General features: G+C 40.6%; 1 protein-coding gene across 8 annotated transcripts in view; it reads right to left on the bottom strand.

Annotated features, from left to right (window-relative positions):
- The window catches only part of LOC143281953 (unconventional myosin-IXb-like), a 139,531-nt gene that overhangs the window by 12,078 nt on the left and 108,807 nt on the right, over nucleotides 1-18,646 (bottom strand). For 7 of the 8 annotated variants that reach the window (XM_076587275.1, XM_076587270.1, XM_076587274.1 and 4 more), the window contains 9 exons: nucleotides 17,742-17,847; nucleotides 17,073-17,146; nucleotides 15,100-15,286; nucleotides 13,333-13,461; nucleotides 11,170-11,275; nucleotides 10,355-10,486; nucleotides 9,748-9,883; nucleotides 7,939-8,081; nucleotides 7,248-7,402 (listed from right to left, as the gene is read on the bottom strand). In XM_076587275.1, coding sequence (XP_076443390.1) covers nucleotides 7,248-7,402; nucleotides 7,939-8,081; nucleotides 9,748-9,883; nucleotides 10,355-10,486; nucleotides 11,170-11,275; nucleotides 13,333-13,461; nucleotides 15,100-15,286; nucleotides 17,073-17,146; nucleotides 17,742-17,847 — 1,168 coding nt within the window. Of the gene's footprint in view, nucleotides 1-5,000; nucleotides 5,020-7,247; nucleotides 7,403-7,938; nucleotides 8,082-9,747; nucleotides 9,884-10,354; nucleotides 10,487-11,169; nucleotides 11,276-13,332; nucleotides 13,462-15,099; nucleotides 15,287-17,072; nucleotides 17,147-17,741; nucleotides 17,848-18,646 lie in introns of all 8 variants that reach the window. The other variant, XM_076587278.1, reaches the window with a different exon arrangement.

The following is an 18,646-nucleotide window of genomic DNA, read 5'->3' as shown; positions in this document are numbered from 1 at the left end:
TACTATTGTAACTAAGATTTCTCTGTGTGAAATTTGGGCTGCTCTCCTCAGGGAGAATAGTGCTATAGTGCAAATCTGCCATTTTTTTCTGCCCCAAGTGTATTTATTTTCCTATCAAAGTGGATTTTTCTTCATAATTTTGCCACGGACAAGCCTTTCAATGCCATGGGTTCTTTTACATGCGCTATGTGCATGCAACACACGGGAACTCGCTTTATCATCTCATCCAAGTGATTTGCATCCAGGACAGCACTCAAGGTCTTGTGGAGGGGCAGAAAAAACTGCTGAGTGTGGCATTCAATCCTGAGCACACAGATTCTCTCACTTCCTATGCGGATACATTGCCACTATGCCACACCACACTGTGTACGACACATGAACCCCCCATCCCAGTGATAAAGGAGACCGTGAAGCCAATGACAGCATACCAAGACAAAACCCTTTCCACACAACAGATACCTTGCAGAAAGAAAGGCCAATCAACTAAACCACAATAAATTTGTTTGAACTTTTTTGTCCCCCCCAGTAAGAGCCTTGTAGCACAGAGATGCCAAGGCTGGCATTGTGGACTTCTGATCCAGTGTTGACCAGTGATCAGTGTTTGAGGCCCCATTTCCGCATGGTGGTGTATCCTCAGGAAAGGCACTTGACTTCCATTTTCCTCATTCCAGCCAGGTGTGAAAGGGTACCTCACTTCAGTTCAGGATGGTTAAAACAATATGAGAGGACTGAGCCCTTCACTTCCTATGCCGAGCTCTGGACACAGTGGATATGAATTCACTGCCCTGTGAGTGGATATGAATTCACTGCCCCTTGATAAAAGGCTATAAATCTTTAAACCTCTAGCATGCAGACTTCTGACTGCCAAGCCATATTCAAATGCTATAGTAAATACCATCAGATTCCATCTGAGCAAAGACTGCAATTTTCTTATCTTCATAAATCAAAATTGGTGATATGTGGCTATATTGCTTTTAATAAGATTGAAAAAGAAAGAAAAAAACCCCAAAATATGTGCCCTGCATGTCAACTTTTATTCACTGAAATATGTGTTGTTGTTTTTTGTTGGTTTTTTTTTTAAACATTCCCTACCCTACCTTTGCATACAATCAACATATAAAAATTATGTTAACAAATTACATTTTCTCTACTACCCTTTGTTGTTGTTTTTTTGTTTGTTTGTTTTTTGTTTGTGTGTGTGTGTGTGTGTGTGTGTGTGTGTGTGTGTCTTTCCATGGAAATGTGTGTATGTTCTTGTCTTCTCTCCAAGAGCAGTACAATGGATCACTTTCCAATTAACAAAATGTTTGCAAGAGTGATCTAACATTAATTAACAACAATAAAAACAAAAACAAAAAAAAACCACAAAACAACAACAACAAAATAATAAGCAGCAACAAAAGAAGCAACCACCCTCAACAAATCAACAGAAAATAAAAGGCACACAGGGATACTGCAGATACACAAAATAAATGAAAGAAGAGGAAAATACATTTCATCAACATCAAATCAAAACAAGCAACCCACTAACCAGCCAACCAACTCACTGACTCATCTGATGACAGACCAACTGGGTGTCACTAACTTTTGACAGCCTTGTCTTTCCATAAGACCACTACAAACTTGCCATGCTGAAATGTTCATTTGTCATTCAAGAATCAGGTCATGAGGTCAGGGTTACAGAAAAGCACCCTATTCAAAGACACGTTTTTGTCATGCCTGAGTCAAACAGACCATCAGGTATACATATCAACTAGCCAGGTATAATTTCTGCAGTGTAATGACTGCTAAAATAGTCATTTCATCTGACTGAACAAAAACCTGAACAGAGTTAAGAAAGAACTGAAAGAAAGCAGAAAGAAAGGGAGGAATAAAAGGAGAAAGAAAAAAAAGGAAGGTAGAAAGAGAGAAAGAAAGAGAGAGAGAAGGAAGGAATGTAGGACTGGAAGATAGAGAGGAAGAAACACAGAGAGAAGGGGGGATTGTAGGAAGACTGGAAGGAAGAAACAGAAGGAAGAAATGAAAAAGAAGATTAGAAAGCAGAGAGGAAGGAAGAAATGAAGGAAAATAGGAAGAAAGGAAGAAAAGAAAGCAAATAGAGTGGAAGAAACCTAGAAATACAAAAAGAAAAAAAAAAAAGAAGAAAGGACTGAAGGAAAGAATAAAGGAAGCATGAAGAAAGACAGCAAGAAAAAAAAGACAGGAAAACACTGGAAACAGGGAAGGACGGAAGGAACGAAGAACAGCAAGGAAAAAAGAAAAGACAACAAAGTCAGCATGTCAGGCAGACAGACAAAAAAAAAAGTAAGAAAAAAAAACCCCAGGAAAACCCACATCTCATAACATCAGTCTCAAAGGCATTTACGTCAGTGCCAAGACAGTACACATCACAATCAGGAATCCACTTTGCCTGCAGGTACTAAAGACGGCGGTGAAACGTAAACTAATTCTACACCAGCATGCCAAGAGATACCATGTGTCTGGAGAAACGGTCAGACAAGCGACACAGGAAAGCATGTCAAGTCCCCAAAGCACAGGCACCACACACCCACAGCTTTCAACAGTCAAGAAGAATAACAACAACAACAAAACAATAATAATAACATGGACTGTGTCATGCACTTGGAGTTAAAAACAATACAAAAAAACAACCAAGCCTCTGAAACGATCCCCTCTTTGTGTTATTATTTTCACTTTTCATAATCAAATCATGGTTTATCCCATACTTCATTCATTCAATCACTTATTTAATAATCCATGATTCAATTAATAATTCCTTCATTTAATTTTTTTATTAACAAATAACTACCCACATCCTTACGTAAAAAGCAAAGCATTCAATCAACCTACAAAAATAAAGCTATCAAACTAAAAATTAAACAGAAATATTACCTATGAACAATTCTTCAACATCTAAGTTCACTACTTATGTCAAGAACCACTTGCACTGTCACTGATTTTGATGCCTTTTTCTGCCAAGCCTTTCTGCTAAATATAAACAAGTTTATTGCTATACTAAGTTTGAAAATGATTTTTCTTTAGGATAGGGAAGGCTGGTTGTCTTTTATTTTCTTACTTGATAATTTTATTTAAAATGATCTTTGAATCTTACTGATCATATCAATTTTGAGTTTTAAGTGTGATTTATGATAAAACAAAAACAAAAACAAAAATCATTTCAAAATCAGTTACATAGTGCTAAGGAAAAAAAAAAAAAAAAAACTGGTGCATAAAGTCCTGAAGACTTTGTGATCATGATAAACAATCCATGCTGGCAGTCGCGAGTCATATTACATCTCTGAGTATCGTTAAGAACACAATTAACACAGAATGAAACAAGCTCAGAAGTGTCACACAGTCAGTCATACACACACACAATGAGTGCAGAACCAGAATTATTTCATTATTCATTATCAGAGCAGAAGCAGAACAGAATGAACAAATTTAGCGCAGATTCTGAATAGAATCTGAACTGATAGTGCATCATTATTGTGATCAAGCAAAACTGGATGAAGCCATCAATTTAAAAAAAAAATTTTATCATTTTTTTTTCTGTACAGATCATCGTTATTAGAATGACCCATCATCATTTGTAAAAGTCCAGCGGAGTCATAGCAAAGAGCACAATCTGAAGCAAAGTTTCAGTTTCAAGGAGGCTTCAAAGTGTGTTGACTAATCCATCTGCTCTACACCACGCCTGCTTAAAAAAAAAAAGTAAAAAGGACAGCAAACATACATTAAAACAGAGTTTCTAATGTTAAAATCAGTGAAGACTCTGTTAAAATCAGTGCCAAATCAGAAGAAATGCCATTGTTTAGCATGAAGACAGAATCACACGCCTGCACTAGAGAGAAAGACTAGAATGTGATCAGCCAGAAATCTGCTGAGTAATCACACCTGTCAATTTACCGTATCACTCCAAGTACTCCACAAGACTCAAACATGTCCCTGCAGAAATCGACAGTATGCATTGGACATTTTCAGTGTGGTGTTTCTTTCACAGCATTCTGGACTTAATCCAGTGGGTTAAGTTTGTAACTTTCACAATTGAAATTCCTCCCAGTGACAATGCACACCCCTCAGAAGAAAGATGATGGTTCCAGATTTTTCATAACATACTGATACAACACAGCCCACTTTTCTCTTTCACACACACATGGACATGCATGGTCTTTCTCTCTTTCATACACATATGCATACACACACACGGATGGTACACCCACTTGCTCTGTACAAGAACAGTTAAGTAACATACCCAAAGTCCAAGCTTTCGTAAGTAAAAAGCACAAAGTAATTCTAAGTGTCTATATCACACTCCAAATGATCCTGATCCATGATGCTTATCTATGCAGTGTAGCCACAGTCTGATACTTCTGTGCCAGGCCATCATGAACTAAGCAGCCATTTCTACACTACACCAAAGCAGTAAAGACCAGCAGCACATGAAAATGCTTATCCAAAAAGCTTTCCAAACCCATCAAGGAGCAAAAACACAAGCTGAACCTACTGCCAGAAGTCAAAATAAAACAAACAACAACAAAACAACAAAAAAGAAAAAAAAGAAAAAAAATCAAGACAGACAAAGGTGGGTGCGGTGGTAAAGAAGATGGAAAATGAAAATAACAGAATATATTCAACAAGACTAGCACCAATTTTTTTGTTTATGTATGCAACTAATACAGATTTAGAAGAAAGTAAAAATAAATCACAGGTATTCAATTCACTAAATCCCAGTCATGAGCAAAAAAACAAAACAAAATAAAACAAAAAAAAAACAACCCCAAAAAACATTAGCTATACTTTTAAGCTGATTTTAAGCTATAGATATTTCATTACCACTGGCTATGATATTAAATATATTGAAGCACAACTTGTAAATAAAACAAAAAGGAGATCAAAAGAGAAAGACATAACCGAAGAGGTTCTGATAAAGAATAACAAGCGCTGAGGAATAATAGGCAACAGAAATGGATATGTTAAAAAAATGCAGTCAACATTACCTGAAACCATGACGAAAGGCTAAACATGAAAACAATCACTTCTTGGTTTGTTACGTCTACAGACGAAATGTGTAGCAGATTCCTTCTGCATGTACTGTAAACTACTAGAGAACATCTGCCCTGATTATAGGGTAAAATAACATGTAAATGCCCCCCACCCCCACCACCCCCACCCCCCCCACCCCCCCACATCCCTCACTTTGAAAAAAAGATTAAAAAAATCAAGAAATAATGATCATTCAGTTCGACGGGCGCAATAGCCGAGTGGTTAAAGCGTTGGACTGTCAATCTGAGGGTCCTGGGTTTGAATCACGGTGACGGCGCCTGGTGGGTAAAGGGTGGAGATTTTTCCGATCTCCCAGGTCAACATATGTGCAGACCTGCTAGTGCCTGAACTCCCTTCGTGTGTATATGCAAGCAGAAGATCAAATACGCACGTTAAAGATCCTGTAATACATGTCAGCGTTCGGTGGGTTATGGAAGCAAGAACATACCCAGCATGCACACCCCCGAAAATGGAGTATGGGCGGGGTAAAAACGGTCATACACGTAAAAGCCCACTCTTGTGCATACGAGTGAATGCAGAAGAAGAAGATCATTCAGTTCACTATTCGTGATCGTGCTGCTGTAAATAGCAGTGCAGATTTAGAGATATAGAACAGAATGTCTGCATCAGATGTTGATGCATCAATGAAAAAGCCAAGTGCGATCCTGACATCTCTCCTTAAAGCAATGTCTTATTTCTAGCTAGCAGTTTGTTTTAAACTGTTGGCAGAGAAAGGTTAATCTGTTTCTGAACATTCAGTTATCCACATCAGTACCAGTCACCAGAATGCCGTGAAACAAACTGAATTTAAACTCTCGGTAATGGATTATAGTACTGATATCACAAATTCAACAAGTGACATCTCATGCATGGAGTAAATACCCAGCCTATACTTTATGGTGGAACTAAATAACGGATTGGGATTCAGTAAAATGTAAAGTACACAGTAAACGCCAATCCCAGACCGGTTGAAATTTGTGCGCAGAAGGGGTGGGCACTTACAAGGTAGTTTACAGTACATGCCACATCCTTGTATGTGTACAGGTCTCTTTGGATGTTGCCAAAGTATGTGCCCTGACTTACAAAATCTCTCTGTTCTTTCTTCATAACATTTACACATATCTGCATGTCTGTGTGGAAAAAAAAAAAAAAAGCAAGTGTGTGTGTATGTGTGTGAAATAAAGGAGTGAGTGTTACAACATGTACTCAATAATATACAACAGACAGAAAGAGTGTGACTTTGCATATACATTAACACAAAATACCAGGCATAAAAGTCACAGCACATATACAATAATATACAATACATTAGTATGGTGGACAAGCATTAGACAATAGACAATAATACATCAAAATGCCAGTTTCAATGGCTTAAAAGTGCTACCATCAACATACATCATTACAAAATTTAAAAGAGTGTTTTGCACACACATACACACACACACACACACACACACACACACACACGCATGTGAGTACACATGATGATGTGTGTATGCGCACACACCATATAAAGAAACATTTAAAGCATGACAGATCAAAACCTGAATGCACCAGACAAGTGAGCACATTTAGACCTACAAATGTGTAGTCAACAAGAGCTGAAAACAGGTGCCAAACATGATAAACCCCCATCCCCCTACCACCTCCAGTGACAGTGAAGACTTATTTCTCTTCTCTCTATACACCAAGGCAGAAAAAAACCCACCACATATAGCATACTGACAGCCAAGTCTGTGCAAGAGATATGGTGGGAAGTCATGAAAGTGTCTTGCTGTTTTGCAACTTGTTCTTCACTTTCTATGGTGACAAACCTGACAGGTGACACACCTCTGAAGTAATCAGTTTTAGAATGTCTGATTTAAGATAACAACAACTTGATTATCTCAGAGAAATGTGGCCAGGTGCAGTGTCACAGCATAGACACATACTCAACATGGAAACATGATTGTAAAAAAAACAGATATTAGATATAAGATTAACTCTATAATCTCAAATTCGGATTGAATATAAGATTAATTCTATCACCTCAAATTAGAGAAAAACTGTCCGCATACATACCAAATGTACACATTCAAAAGTTTTTTTTAGCAACACTGAATACATCACTTGCTTGTGACAGAACAGAGACATGTCTGCACAGGGCACACACACAGGAAGACAGGGGGTGAAAACACCAGTGACAGCACTGAACTCATTACCTGGGAGATCAAAAGCAGCAGGATCCTCGTCCTGGTTGTCATGACAAGCGTCCACCAGGTCCAGCATACTATCTGTCTCGTCGCCTGTCAACACGTCCTCGTCAGAACTTGCCTGCCGTGTTTCCAGGATCGGCAACTTGGACGTCAGTTTTTTCCTGCCAGCAACACACACGCTTTCTGAACACACTGTGATGTCAGTGTGTTTTTTCCAGCTGGCACACACTGTGATGTTAGAGTAAGTATGTGGGCAAGATGGGGATGGTGACTTGTCAATTACTGATGAAGCTGCAGTCAGAAAAAATAAGTATAACTTCATCATCTCAGGAAGGTTAATAACACCAAGTGTGGCAAGACAAAAGAAGACAATTACCTGACACACAAAACATCAAACATAAGTTAATTAAATAGGAAAAGTAAAGACATGAAACATTCGCATAAAAGCATTGCACATATTCATTTATACTTAAAGAATAATTGCAATGATTATAAATACATAGAGGTCCAAGTCAATGAAATTCATACCGCCATCTCACCCTAAATGTACGGTACCTTATGATCTGCAAGCTGGTATTATCTCCATCAACCCACCACGAATGAAGGCCCCAGCAAGTCAACACAAGACCTTCAGTTTCTGTGTGCGTTACTCATGAAGTGAGACCACAAGGCAGACAAGCTGCTAACCCCTGTGTACCTTTCTTTGTGCATGGAGGCTATGTGGGCTGACAGGGCCCAGGCCTCAGCAGCCAGTTCAGGATCCTGAGCAGAGTCTGTCTCCTCCTCATCCTCCTGCACTGACATCTGTCTCCTCACTGAGGACCGCATGTCAGCCTTCATCTGCACACACCACGCACACACACACACACACACACACACACATACACACACCACCCACAGTGATATAGTGAGTGAGTGATGTACAACAGACAGTGACTGTGGCAACACGTACTGTGTAATATGAAACAGTGAGTGTGATATCATGTAGTGAATAAAATACAACAGTGAGTGTGGAAACGTGTATTGAAAATTATACAATGATAGTGAGTGTGATATAATGTACTGAATAATAGGCAGTGAGTGTGGCAACATGTAATGAATATTATACAATGATAGTGAGTGTGATATAATGTACTGAATAATAGGCAGTGAGAGCAGCAACATGTAATGAATAATATGCAATAGTCAGTGTCACAGTTCCCGTTTCAATTTTAAGAAGGTGACAAGGTGTGAGGACTCATCATTATATGCAACACATCTACTGTAAAAAAGAAATGAATAAATAAAAAATAAAAAAGGGTGCAGATGCCTGACCTCTGTATAATGTGATAAACCCTATGTGCTGGTCAGGCCTTGAGAGCCTACCCCAGGTTTGTTTAATTCATCAACACTGAAATAACATCAAACCCACCCCTGGTTTGTTTAATTCATCAACACTGAAATAACATCAAACCCACCCCTGGTTTGTTTAATTCATCAACACTGAAATGACATCAAACCTACCCCAGGTTTGTTTAATTCATCAACACTGAAATAACATCAAACCTAACCCTGGTCTGTTTTTTTTTTTAATTCATGAACACTGAAATGACATCAAACCTACCCCTGGTTTGTTTAATTCATCAACACTGAAATAACATCAAACCTACCCCAGGTTTATTTAATTCATCAACACTGAAATGACATCAAATCTACCCTTGGTTTGTTTAATTCATCAACACTGAAATAACATCAAACCTTCCCCAGGTTTGTTTAATTCATCAACACTGAAATGACATCAAACCTACCCCAGGTTTGTTTAACTCATCAACACTGAAATGACATCAAACCTACCCCTGGTTTGTTTAATTCATCAACACTGAAATGACATCAAACCTACCCCTGGTTTGTTTAATTCATCAACACTGAAATGACATCAAACCTACCCCTGGTTTGTTTAATTCATCAACACTGAAATGACATCAAACCTACCCCTGGTTTGTTTAATTCATCAACACTGAAATGACATCAAACCTACCCCTGGTTTGTTTAATTCATCAACACTGAAATGACATCAAACCTACCCCTGGTTTGTTTAATTCATCAACACTGAAATGACATCAAACCCACCCCTGGTTTGTTTAATTCATCAACACTGAAATGACATCAAACCTACCCCTGGTTTGTTTAATTCATCAACACTGAAATGACATCAAACCTACCCCTGGTTTGTTTAATTCATCAACACTTAAATGACATCAAACCTACCCCTGGTTTGTTTAATTCATCAACACTGAAATGACATCAAACCTACCCCAGGTCTGTTTAATTCATCAACACTGAAATGACATCAAACAATCCCAGCCCTGGAAATGGTCCCCCCACCCCACCCCCGCCCCCCGTCCCCCTCCCCCCCCCCCCTCCCCCCCCCTTTTTTTTTTTTTTTTTTAAAGATTTTTCCAGATGTTTGTGACTCTGTGCGAATCCTGACACGCATACATCCACACAGACACACAATGACACTGACCTTGGTGTCACGGAGACTGGCACGTACATGACTGAGTCGCTCCTCTGCCGTCTGCTCAGCGGACTCCAACATGCTGATGTCGGCCAGTTTGGACTTCACTGTGTCCAGTTCTTCTGCCAGGATCACCTCAATGCAGCTGTCACACATAGCACACACCGCACTGTACTGTACTGCACTGTACTGTCATAATAATAACGATAATGATAGGAAATTTTTTTTTCCCTAAAATTACGTTTATCTAACATACTTACCGTGACCCACTAGTGCAGACTCCGGCAGGAATCCGATTCCTGTCTTGTGCAAACTAGTACCCGCCTATGCGGAGAAAACGAAAGTAGTTACAGCCGATGATATCAACAAATATGATCATGATCATGAACGGCATTTGTTCTTCCCCATGGAGAGTGTCTCTCCACAGTGCAGCCCCAACCATATCTTTCTTCTTTTTTCTGTCTGTATATAAAGTGTATATATTGTACCATCAAAGTCAATTTTTCCACAGTGACACAACCCTTCTGTTGCCGTGGGTTCTTTACATGTGCTAAGAGCATGCTCCAGATGGGAGCTCGGTTTATCGTCTCAGACTAAAGAATGGTGAAGAACGGACCTGGTCTGTTTGGGGACCTGGTTGAGGGACTCCTGGGCCTGGATGGTCTTGTTGCTGCGCAGCAGGCAGGGGGCGAAGATGATGGCCAGGCCGTTCACCGACATCTTGGTGCTGTCCTCGTGCATCGCCACTCTGCACACACACACACACACACACGCGCATCATCACCACTGCTTGCTTCATTTACTGCTTTGCATACTCACACACACACGCACACGTACACACACACACACACACACACACACATACACACACACACACTACACACACACAAACACTAGCACTAGCACACACACACACTCTTAACTCACTGCCCATTATTCCCTCTGACACATAGGGCACAAACAAAGAACTGTCACTCTTTTGTCTGTCCTGGGCCATTCTCTGAATGGGTACCCCAAGTGTGCTTCAGGGTCTGTAGTTCTCCTTCAACTGTTCTGTGTCAGGCATTCTTCAGCCTGCCTCTCTTGTGGCCTACACCATCCCCACACTTCAACTTAAAGTCAAGTCAACTCCCCATTACCTGTCAAGCGAAATTATTATGTGATTGTGTAGCTCACAATACAAGCATAAGATAAACACTTATGAGACATGATGCTGCACATGTTTCAGAATTCGAAGAGATAAACTAGTGTTGACATATCTAGAACATTTCACAGGCTTGAGATTAATCAATAGTTAAAACGATAAATATGATGGCCACAGTGTTGCTATTTTTTCATAGCCCAGATGACCACACTGACTGAATGTAGCCATGGACACCACACTCAATGAACGTGTACATGGATACAACACCAGCTGAGATGGAGACCTACTTTGCCAGGTGGAAGGTGAGTCTCTCAAACAGGTGGTAGTTGGGTCGGGGAAGTTTCTCCACAATGCTGAACAGACACTGGGCCTGCTCCCTCTGGTCTTTGATCTCTGAAATATGTTTTATGTCCTACATGTAAACATGTGCAGGTTAACACATATTTGTCTAGGTCTACCAGTAAGCATGTGCATGCTAACACATAAACGTGCAGGTGTACATGTACACTTGCACAGGACAACATGTAAATGTGCATGTCAACATGTCAATGTGCAGGTCTACATGTAAATGTGTGCATATCGACATGTAAATGTGCAGGTCAACATGTAAATGTATAGGTTGACATGTAAATGTGTGCATATCAACATGTAAATGTGCAGGTCAACATGTCAATGTGCAGGTCTACATGTAAATGTGTGCATATCGACATGTAAATGTGCAGGTCAACATGTAGATGCGCAGATTAACATGTAAAACATGTGAAGGTCAACATGCAAATGTGCACGTTAACATGTAAACATTTGAAGGTCTACCTGAATGCAAAGCATGATGGTGCATTTTTGCTCTGACATTATATTATCCGCACTGTATCAGGCTAGAATATTCTTGATATTTACCCGAAGACCAGTATAGCCATAAATCTATTGACAGTCTTGATGGTCCTTTACAGAAACAGATATTACTCAAAGACACTGTTATTATGTTCATCACAATGATTTATTTTCTGAACCTGGCATTAGTTTATACAGAACTGTACAAATTCAAAAAACACCACCAACAACAAATAAACCAACAGCAACCAAATTCAAATTCATTTACGCCCCTCACACTCACTGGCACTAACACAATGTATACATCAAGAGGGAGAGAAAAACAGAGGAACAGACACTTTGAATAGCTTACAAAGTGCCACTGTTTCAGACTGGTTGATTGAAATGTGATGAAAAGACCCACAAAGTACACACACACACAAACACACCTGATGCAGCTCATTCATTTAACTTATGTAACCCAGCTAGCCATCAAACTGTTTAACCCCCGACTGCTGAACCACTGTGACATGGTACCAGTGTGGCATGAGTTTGAAGATTACACACTACATTTTGTGAATTTATTAATGGTGTCCTTGATTTTACTGAATACAATGCAATCATAAATCTCAACTACAAAGTGGTGACTGACATCCTGACCTGTAAGCTCTGTCTTATCTCATTGAGGTCACAGCCCTTCACTGACATCCCAACCTGTAAGCTCTGTCTTATCTCAGTGAGGTTGACAGCCCTTCACTGATGTCCTGACCTGTAAGCTCTGTCATATCTCAGTGCGGTGACAGTCCTTCACTGACGTCCTGACGTGTAAGCTCTGTCTTATCTCAGTGAGGTTGACAACCCTTCACTGACGTCCTGACCTGTAATCTCTGTCTGATCTCAGTGACGTGACAGCCCTTCACTGACATCCCAATCTATAAGCTCTGTCTTTGCTCAGTGAGGTGACAGCCCTTCCTTGACATCCTGACCTGTAAGCTCTGTCTTATCTCAGTGAGGCTGACAGCCCTTCACTGATGTCCTGACCTGTAATCTCTGTCTTATCTCAGCGAGGTTGACAGCCCTTCACTGACATCCTGACCTGCACTGACATCCTGACCTGTAAACTCTGTCTTATCGCAGTGAGGTGACAGCCCTTCAGTGACATCCTGACCTGTAAGCTCTGTCTTCTCCCAGTGAGTTGACAGCCCTTCACTGATGAGTATACTTACAAGCAGAAGTCATGTGGTTAAAAAACTAACATTACAGTAAAAAGTAACAACCTAAACAGACTAGCTGAATTAAAAAGACACACGACAAAACTTCAAAGTGAGGAACATAACACATGCAGAATGATCCCATTAGCAAAAGCTATGTAAATAAAGTTTCGTCAAATCAAAGTGACCTTAAAATCATGAAAACTGAAGCCTATGTATATGCACACATGTGCACTGGCATACAAGATCACACACATAAATCCTAATATACATACACAAATGTACACAGGCATTCAAACTAACACACATGTACATGCTCTCCACAATACACACATAAAATAAACACAAGCAGGCTATGTAGTCACCACACACACAGAGCAAAAACATACCTCATCGAAACAAACAAAAGAAAGTAAGACTGGATCATACCAGAGCCTCTGAGGAAGTCATCGTAGAGGTCGTAGGTCAGGAGGGGTTCTGGCAGATCTCGCAGGAAGCCTTTCATCACCGCTGTCAGAACGTGTACCGGATATTCCTCCAGGTTCACCGTCTGATAGTCTGCACACACACACACACACACATGTACAAACAAACACAAAATGCACACACACAATGCGCACACCCACCCACCCACACACACACACACAAACTTTAGACTTGAAGGAACAAGAAATCAACTTTTTTCACACCTTCCAAATCATTACATTTTGGACAAGATAAGTTTACCCATTGCATCATCAAGCAATCCTGAAAAAAAAAAAAAACCTACACCATTCTACATTTAAGAAGAACTGAAACAGGAATTATACCTGTTTCCCGAAGGGACATATTTGACATTGTTGTAGCTGGCAAACTCCAGTCAGAAGAACCCTCACCCGTTGATGACCTCACTACAAGAGGAGCTGCAGAACTTCTTCCAGTCTTTCAGAGAATCAGTGCCGACCTTTGCGTCCAGTAACTTCTACATCATGTTTCAATGAAGATGAACAAGTATTTTCAGAAACTTCAATGTATTTCTAGAAACTTCAATCACAATTTTTGTTTTCTAATCCAGCATTATTCTCCAATCCCCATATTTCATATCCATACAGCAAACACCAGGCCCCACCTTTCTCAATGAGGGCCTATCCCCATATATCATGTCCATATAAACACCAGGCCCCACCTTTCTCAATGACGGCCTGTCCCAATATATCATGTCCATATAAACACCAGGCCCCACCTTTCTCAGTGAGGGCCTATCCCCATATTTGATGTCCATATAAACACCAGGCCCCACCTTTCTCAGTGAGGGCCTGTCCCCATATTTGATGTCCTATTACTTAAACACCAGGCCAAACGTTTCTCAATGAGGGCCTATCCCCATCTTTCACGTCTTTCTCAATGAGGGCCTATCCCCATCTTTCATGTCTTTCTCAATGAGGGCCTATCCCCATCTTTCATGTCTTTCTCAATGAGGGCCTATCCCCATCTTTCATGTCTTTCTCAATGAGGGCCTATCCCCATCTTTCATGTCCTATCTCCTCCTCCTTTATTCCTGGGCTGCAACTCCCACATTTACTCGCATGTAAACGAGTGGGCTTTAACGTGTATGACCGTTTTACCCCGCCATGTAGGCAGCCATACTCCGTTTTCAGGGGTGTGCATGCCGGGTATATTCTTGTTTCCATAACCCACCGAATGCTACCATGGATTACAGGATCTTTAACATGCGTATTTGATCTTCTGCTTGCGTATACACGCAAGGGGGCAGGTCTGCACATATGCTGACGTGGGAGATCGGAAAAATCTCCACCTTTTACCCACCAAGCGCCGTTACCGAGATTCGAACCCTGGACCCTCAGGTTGAAAGTCCAATGCTGTAACCACTCGGCTATCATGTTCTATAATATAATTTAATTTAATTATTTATTTATTATTATTATTATTATTTTATTATTATTTTCATTACTACTACCTTTTTTTTAATATCATAATTATTATTTATTTATTTATTTATTTATGTAAGCTTATCTTTTTTTTTTCTTTTTTTTTTTTCTCAAGGCCTGACTAAGCGCGTTGGGTTACGCTGCTGGTCAGGCATCTGCTTGGCAGATGTGGTGTAGCGTATATGGATTTGTCCGAACGCAGTGACGCCTCCTTGAGCTACTGAAACTGAAACTGAAACTGTTCTATAACATCAGCACCAGACCTCACCTTTCTCAATGAGGGCCCGGAGCTCCCTGACCTTGGGGGCGGCCCCACACTTGCGGTATAAGCCCACGGTGTACAGCCCCTGCATCTCGATGGCGTTGATGAGCCGCTCCACCACCGGGGGGATCTTATCCCCGTCCTTCACCAGTCTCTCCAGGGACGCCCCAAACACACGCCCAGTGGACGGGCTCTGCAACACACACAGCATGCAGGGCATCTCTTCACAACATCCACTTTCTCAAGGTGTTATATACACATAACATGCAGGGCATCTCTTCACAACATTCACTTTCTCAAGGTGTTATACACACACAGCATGCAGGGCATCTCTTCACAACATCCACTTTCTCAAGGTGTTACACACACAACATGCAGGGCATCTCTTCACAACATTCACTTTCTCAAGGTGTTATACATACACAGCATGCAGGGCATCTCTTCACAACATCCACTTTCTCAAAGAGGTGTTATACACACAACATGCAGGGCATCTCTTCACAACATTCACTTTCTCAAGGTGTTATACACACACAACATGCAGGGCATCTCTTCACAACATCCACTTTCTCAAAGAGGTGTTATACACACAACATGCAGGGCATCTCTTCACAACATCCACTTTCTCAAGGTGTTATACACACAGCATGCAGGGCATCTCTTCACAACATTCACTTTCTCAAGGTGTTATACACACAACATGCAGGGCATCTCTTCACAACATCCACTTTCTCAAGGTGTTATACACACAACATGCAGGGCATCTCTTCACAACATCCACTTTCTCAAAGAGGTGTTATACACACAGCATGCAGGGCATCTCTTCACAACATCCACTTTCTGAAAGAGGTGTTATACACACACAACATGCAGGACATCTCTTCACAACATTCGCTTTCTGAATGAGGTGTTATACACACACAACATGCAGGACATATCTTCACAACATTCACTTTCTCAAGGAGGTGTTACTGTGTTCAGACAAATCCACATACTTATGCTGTACCACATCTGCTGGGCAAATCCCTGACCAGCAGCTTAATCCAACATGCTCAGGCCTTGAGTGCAGGCATCTTTATTTGTGTACCTATAAGAGTGGATTTCTTCCACAGAGTTTTGCCAGAGGATGCTACTTATGTTGCCATGGGTTCTTTTTCAATGCGCCAAGGGTGTGCTGCACACTGGAGCTCAGTTTATCATCTCATCTGAAAAACTAGATGCTCAGTTTCATTTTGCATTTGAACTTAGGTGAAAGGGTAAAACTGGAATTCCAACCCCGGCCCTCACGGACACTGTATCGGCAGATACATGTCCTAACCATTCTGCCATCTGCCTCCCAACGTTCAAAAACTTTTCGAAAACCCTTTACGAAGCCACCATGACAGAATCAGTTTGGTGTTGAAATTTCTGATCCAATGTTCACCAGTGATCAGAGTTCAAAGCCCTGTTTTAGCATGGTGAGCATGGTGTTGTTTCCACAGGAGGGGCATTTTTCTCTGATTTTCCTGTCTCCACTTAGGTAAGAACAAGTACCTGAGTTTGGTTATGGAAGGTTACTATGGCAGGAGAGGATTAGGTCTCACCTTCCCATGCCAGGCCCTGGACACAGGGAATGTTTCTCAACCCATTAACTATCCCCCCTCCCCCCCCCCCTCCCAAATATTCCTTGTGAATCTGGAACACTTGAATGAATATTCATGAACCAAACCACTTTTGAACTGTTAAGTTATGATAATTACATTTAAACTGAATTCAAACATCCACACACATACATGCACATAGGCAAGTACACACACACATATACACACACACATGCACACACACTCACAAACAAACAAACAACTAGCACACACATGCAAACACACATGCACATACACACACACACACAACTTGTGCACATTCACACACATATACACATACACAACGTGCACATACACACACACACTTTCACCTGTCCCAAATCTTAATCGCATCCCTACCTGGCCTGTGCTGGTCCCCCGACACGCTGTTTCTGTCTTCACTGAACACTTCCTGTGACAGGCATACTTGCACACTGAAACCAAATGATAAAGAGAGATCAGCACTCATGCTCAGTAACACAACATGTAAGAGATAAAATATACTGTCCAGAAGCACTCAACTATGTAAAGGATAACTGTATAAGTTGTCATTTTTACACAAACCATATCTGAAAATGGGCGTTCCAAACAATTCAAATGTGAATAAACAGGACCAACACAGCATAAAATAGGAGACAAACAAACAAAAGACAGTTTCTGATTGCAAAAGGTATACAGAGAGATGGAAGATAGGGGAAAGGTGGACGATATGGGTGAGGGTCAGGGTTAGGAGAATGCCAACATTAAAAAAAAAAGAAAAAAAAAAAAGGAAAAACGAAAAGATAGATACATAGGGGGAAAAAACAAGAGGCTGGAAAAAGAGAGAGACAGAAAGAAGGGAAAAACACTGCCGAAAGACTGAAGAAAGGAAAGAATAAAAACAAGAAGATACAAGAGGATACAGACTGAAGAAAGGAAGAAAAAAAAGAATAAGACGGCAAGAAGGGTTCAGCACGGGAGGACGGCTGGGGAGAAGGAGGAGATGGGGGGCTGAGGGGAGGTAAAAAGGGGGTGGGATGAAGATCTGACCTTGGCACATCTGGCCTTTGTCCATGAGCCAGATGAGGGAGGAGCAGTACTCGCAGAAGGTGGGGATGTTGAACTGCACCTGCAGGAACTTGTGGCCCAGGTGCTCCTGACACACACACACACAACAGGTGAGTCATGCACATGTGCAGGTGTATCGACACACACAAATGGACACACACACACATACACAGACACACTGAAATAGACAATACACACACACACACACACACACACACACACACACAAAGAAGAAGAAAAAAGAGGCCTGCACAAAAACCATTCTCTGAATAAGATTCAGTAGTCTTCTTTGCCTCTGTTCAATAATATGCTATCATGAACTATCAATGTGATCTACATACTGATAATCAAACTGCATAAAAAAAAGAGTCACTGAATGTAGATAGAGTAAGATCTTCACAATGAGTGTGAAACACAATAGCTTTTCTATGTCTTGTCATATCTTAAAATCTAATATTTTAGATGTGAGATTCTTTTTTTTTTTTTAAATCCCGAAGTACATTTGGACTGTCGCACCATTCCTCAGCAGAATTTTGCTGCTTCTGATAGATGAATGCATCAATGTTACTTCCACACTAGATTAAATTCCTATTTTTATCAAAAATGATAAAACAGTGCTACAATATGCCAGATGAAAGTGGTCAGTTTTGTGAATAATAAACTGAAACGCAACAGTAACATGAGAGTGGAAATATTTCTGGCTTCCCTAAAATTTCTTGTGCCCTTTCCAGAAGTGAATAATCATTGTAATTAGAATGCGTGGAAAGAACTTTTCTCCTTCCCTATTTTACTCCATGTTTGGTGCGCAGACAAAACGCATTTCAAGAGAAAATAAATTTGTTGGTTAAACTTTACCACTGGCATCATGCACACATACACACAGACAA

The sequence above is a fragment of the Babylonia areolata genome, chromosome 5 (genome assembly GCF_041734735.1).
Source record: "Babylonia areolata isolate BAREFJ2019XMU chromosome 5, ASM4173473v1, whole genome shotgun sequence".
NCBI classification, from domain to species: Eukaryota; Metazoa; Mollusca; class Gastropoda; order Neogastropoda; family Buccinidae; genus Babylonia; species Babylonia areolata.
Note: the sequence above shows the minus strand (reverse complement) of the source record. Positions and strands in the feature narration are given on the sequence as shown.